The sequence below is a fragment of the Wyeomyia smithii genome, chromosome 1 (genome assembly GCF_029784165.1).
Source record: "Wyeomyia smithii strain HCP4-BCI-WySm-NY-G18 chromosome 1, ASM2978416v1, whole genome shotgun sequence".
Lineage (NCBI taxonomy): Eukaryota > Metazoa > Arthropoda > Insecta > Diptera > Culicidae > Wyeomyia > Wyeomyia smithii.
Window position 1 is genome coordinate 66,497,226 of NC_073694.1, and position 3,913 is coordinate 66,501,138.

A 3,913-nucleotide genomic window follows, 5' to 3' on the forward strand; every position below is an offset into this window, starting at 1 on the left:
CAATATTCGTCGCGGACGTGCTTACCTCACGAATAGATTGTCCGGCAATTCTCGAGCAACTCAATATTTACGTTAGACCACGCATGTTGCGAAATAGCCTCTTCCTTCACGTTCAGAATAGGCGAACGAGCTACAGTAGCTTCAGCACGATAACCGGTCTCCAGCGCCATTTTAATCGTTTCGCTACAAGCTTCGATTTCGACACCAGCCGCGAGATGCTGAAGACCCGCTTTCTGACTTTAGCACGTAATTTTTAGCATAGTACAATCATTTGGGCCACAAGGCCTGTTGATGTAGTTTTTACAAATAAACAAATAAACAAAATTTCAGTAGCAAATAGAAGCAATTTTGCAACATCGATTACAAAGATTTTGTTAGTTATATACAATAATTTAAGTCACGACATACAATATAAACATATTTTTATTACACAGTGAAAATTATGTGTTCATTTGTACTGTTTCGAGGAAATAATTCGCATTTGCCAATCGGAAAAAAAAAGTTCAGCTCTAAGGTGAGTTTAAAGATTTTCTTCGTCGTACGAAAGAAGGAAGGAAAACTGGTTGTTAGTATGGTGTCTCATAAACTTACTCAAAAACGAGTTTTAAATTAGACCTTGAAGATTTCTACCGATTACGCATTGTAGCTTACAAACTATAGTATCGAAATAATTGCCTGTATGAATTGGAGAACGTAAAAAATTAATTATTCTCTATATTTTCTGTTGTATAGGACGAAAATTGGCGACTAAGACCAAGTGGTGATCCACCCTATATAATTGCCGCTCGATTTCAGGCAAAGTTTTCCAGTCTTCTTGATATGATGTTTTTGATTACTGTGAATATATCCTAATATGGTATGCTTATTTTCGACTTAAATGTCCAAACCCCATGTGGCTCTGCATATGACAGCTGTGTTACCGTTTTTGTTTTGTGGAACATCAGTGTATCGCCATCAATGAAGTGACAGCAATTGTAAGGTGTAAAAAAGTATTTCTGCAATTGGTTTATTTTGTTAAATAAAACCTTGCAAAATTGCTTAAAATAATTTTAGTTTTTTCGCGCATAATCGGTAACATTGAATTCACAAACACAAGGTAGAATACCAGTTTAAAAGCGTGTACACTGCTGAACAGTTTAAAGTTCCTCTTGCTTGGGTATAGAAACAAAAGAAGGTACTTTCCCTGATTTTGGACAACCGAAACAGAACATGGCCATGGTCAATTTGAACGGACTGCAGTACCGTGACGGTGGTGGTGGTGGTGGCGGTGGTGTTGGTAACGGAGTATCAGCTCCTGTCGCTTCATCCTCAGGATTCGGTTTAACAGCAAGCTCCTCCATTTCGCAATACCCCATCCAGGGCAATAAAGATCAATGGATTAAACTGAACGTCGGTGGCACCTGTTTTCTGACTACGAAAACGACCCTATCGCGAGATCCGAACTCTTTCTTGTCCCGATTGATACAAGAAGACAGTGATCTGATTTCGGATCGGGTAAGTGCCCTGGCTAATTTTTATTTGTTTCCTTTTAATTTATTTGTTTGTAACATAGGATGAAACTGGTGCATACCTGATTGACCGTGATCCACGTTACTTCGCACCGGTGCTAAATTATCTGCGCCATGGAAAGCTTGTGTTGGACGAGGGACTCTCGGAGGAGGGTGTCTTGGAAGAAGCAGAGTTTTATAACGTAACTCATCTGATTGGTCTGCTGAAGGATAGTATCTCTCGGAGGGAACAGGTAAAGGCATATAGATAATTTTGTTTATAGAGAACAGCTGTATTTTTGATTGACATTAATTTGTTTTATTTTTTTGCTCAGAGACCTGCTGCTGACAAAAAACGAGTGTATCGTGTGCTACAGTGCCAGGAAAATGAACTTACTCAGGTAATTTGTTGCTTAAAGGAGATAAAAATTGTGCCGAAAATTATCTATATTTTTGAATACGTTAGATGGTATCAACCATGTCCGATGGTTGGCGCTTCGAGCAGCTTATTAACATTGGCACTTCCTATAACTATGGCACCGAAGAGAACGCGGAATTTCTTTGCGTCGTGTCGAAGGAATGCGCCAATACGTTACTTGGTCGCGAGAATGAATCCAATGATCGCGCTAAGGTGCTACAGCAAAAAGGATCACGTATGTAAGGCTAGGGGAAAAGTGTGGAAAAGAAACAGGATAAGGTAGGTTTTAGGTGGTTACCTGCGTTGATCGTATTTTGAACGCAGTGTCGAATAGGGAGACTAACAAAAACTTACAGAATAACTACTACTTACTAGTTTTACATTAGCGTTGGCTAGCAAGGACAAGAACGTTGTGTTCTCTGTAAAATAATTTGCCGAAACTGTTAACCCAATTGGAAACCGTTGTCAGTCAACCTTGCTGTGAAGCATTTCGATTATTTTTCGTGAAAATATACAATAAGGTAACAGCTGGTTCGGTTTTCGTAGCACAACTAGTGTTTTGTTCCCGATTCATGCTGCCTATTTTAGACGTTATTTTAGGTCTTATTGATAGTGGTTTAGATGTTAAGTGACAATTTTGGCACATTACCGTAACACGAATAGTTTTTGTCCCTTGCACTGTCGATTCCCCATAACGTGTGGATTGGTTTCGGAACGTGGTATGTATACCGGTATCAAGTAAAGTAGATCGTTTACCCACCGAGCAAACACGAACTCATCAACCAAAACATCCTGCTCCTCGAACCGTGAAATAGCAAGATATGAGCTTCGATACAGCACTTGTGTTATACCTCTTAACAAATAATACACATAGGTAAACGCGAAGAATGTTATTCATAACACACATCTCTACGTGAAGCAGCATCAGTTCGAAACGCCAACGATGATTATCTGTGCTGCAAGACTATCAGTCTTCATGATACGCGAAAAGACCATATACCAATATGATAACTGTTAGTTGTTTAAAATGTCAGCTCCTCATTTTCCTTCTTTTCTTTTTAACGCTCCTAACCTGTGAAACTTTAACTGTTCAAGTATAGAGCAGATTGAACACTATTTTTTGATGATAAACTTCAGTGTTGAGAAGCTGGTTATGATGCGAAATTATAATTAATTATGCTATTTGCAACCGACACTTAAGTTGCTGCGGGTTATTTCAATGTTTAGCAATGGTCGTAATTTCGTTCCCAATATCAACCATAGGTATTAGTACAAGTCGATGCGGTTCCTTACGAATAGGTGCACGTTACATAACCGATGATAGTTGAAAAATAAACAAAAAAACAAGTAAATTAATGAATGGGCAGAGCTTTCTAGAAATAAAAAAGAAAACGAGCAGCATAAAGATTATTATAAAGTGTTAGTAATGGTACTCAATGTTGTAATCCAAGGCGAATCGATTTGTAAAAGAAATATAGTTTAAATACACAGATGTAGAGCAAGCTAAAAAATGATAGAACAAGAAGAACGAACTGAATGGGATGTTGAATACGTGTGGTATGGTAAACAACAATGTTGTTTTTTATTCTTTTAAAGCTGAAGCATCATGGTTACAAACCAGAATTCTTTTTTTTATAACTGAGTTATTTGTTAGATTAAAAATAGGTACAACCGCAACGAAATATTGTTTTTTTTTTGAATCGGCGAGCTCCGACCGAGCTTGATTTTCTGAGGAAGGTTGAAGATTGGCCGTAAACCACAGTAGCAACAGAGCTTTTTAAATTATCTCGGTATGCTATTCTGAGACCAAGCAAAATCATGGAAAGCTCGTTGAACCAGCTCTTCGGATTCACACGCTATAGTGGAATAGTTTCACTAAGCCATTTGTTTGCGGAAGGTAAGCGGTCGGGCGATTATGACCCAATATACAAGTCAACTCCCTGAACAGATCTGAGAGAAATTGCTCTCCTTGGAGATTCTCCGGAACCCCATATCCGGAAATCTACGT

At 38.5% G+C, this 3,913-nt stretch overlaps 1 protein-coding gene across 2 annotated transcripts; it reads left to right on the forward strand.

Moving 5' to 3' along the window:
• Positions 1-916: 916 nt before the first annotated feature.
• On the forward strand, positions 917-3,395 carry LOC129717869 (BTB/POZ domain-containing protein KCTD5). 2 transcript variants are annotated; one of them, XM_055668104.1, is made up of 5 exons: positions 917-1,096; positions 1,163-1,494; positions 1,553-1,741; positions 1,823-1,888; positions 1,954-3,395. In XM_055668104.1, the coding sequence occupies exons 2-5, from the start codon at positions 1,210-1,212 to the stop codon at positions 2,146-2,148; spliced, it is 735 nt and encodes a 244-aa protein (XP_055524079.1). In that variant the 5' UTR covers positions 917-1,096; positions 1,163-1,209; the 3' UTR covers positions 2,149-3,395. The 2 variants fall into 2 exon arrangements, with proteins under 2 accessions (XP_055524079.1, XP_055524078.1); XM_055668103.1 differs by having other exon boundaries at positions 917-1,494.
• The last annotated feature ends 518 nt before the right edge of the window (positions 3,396-3,913 follow it).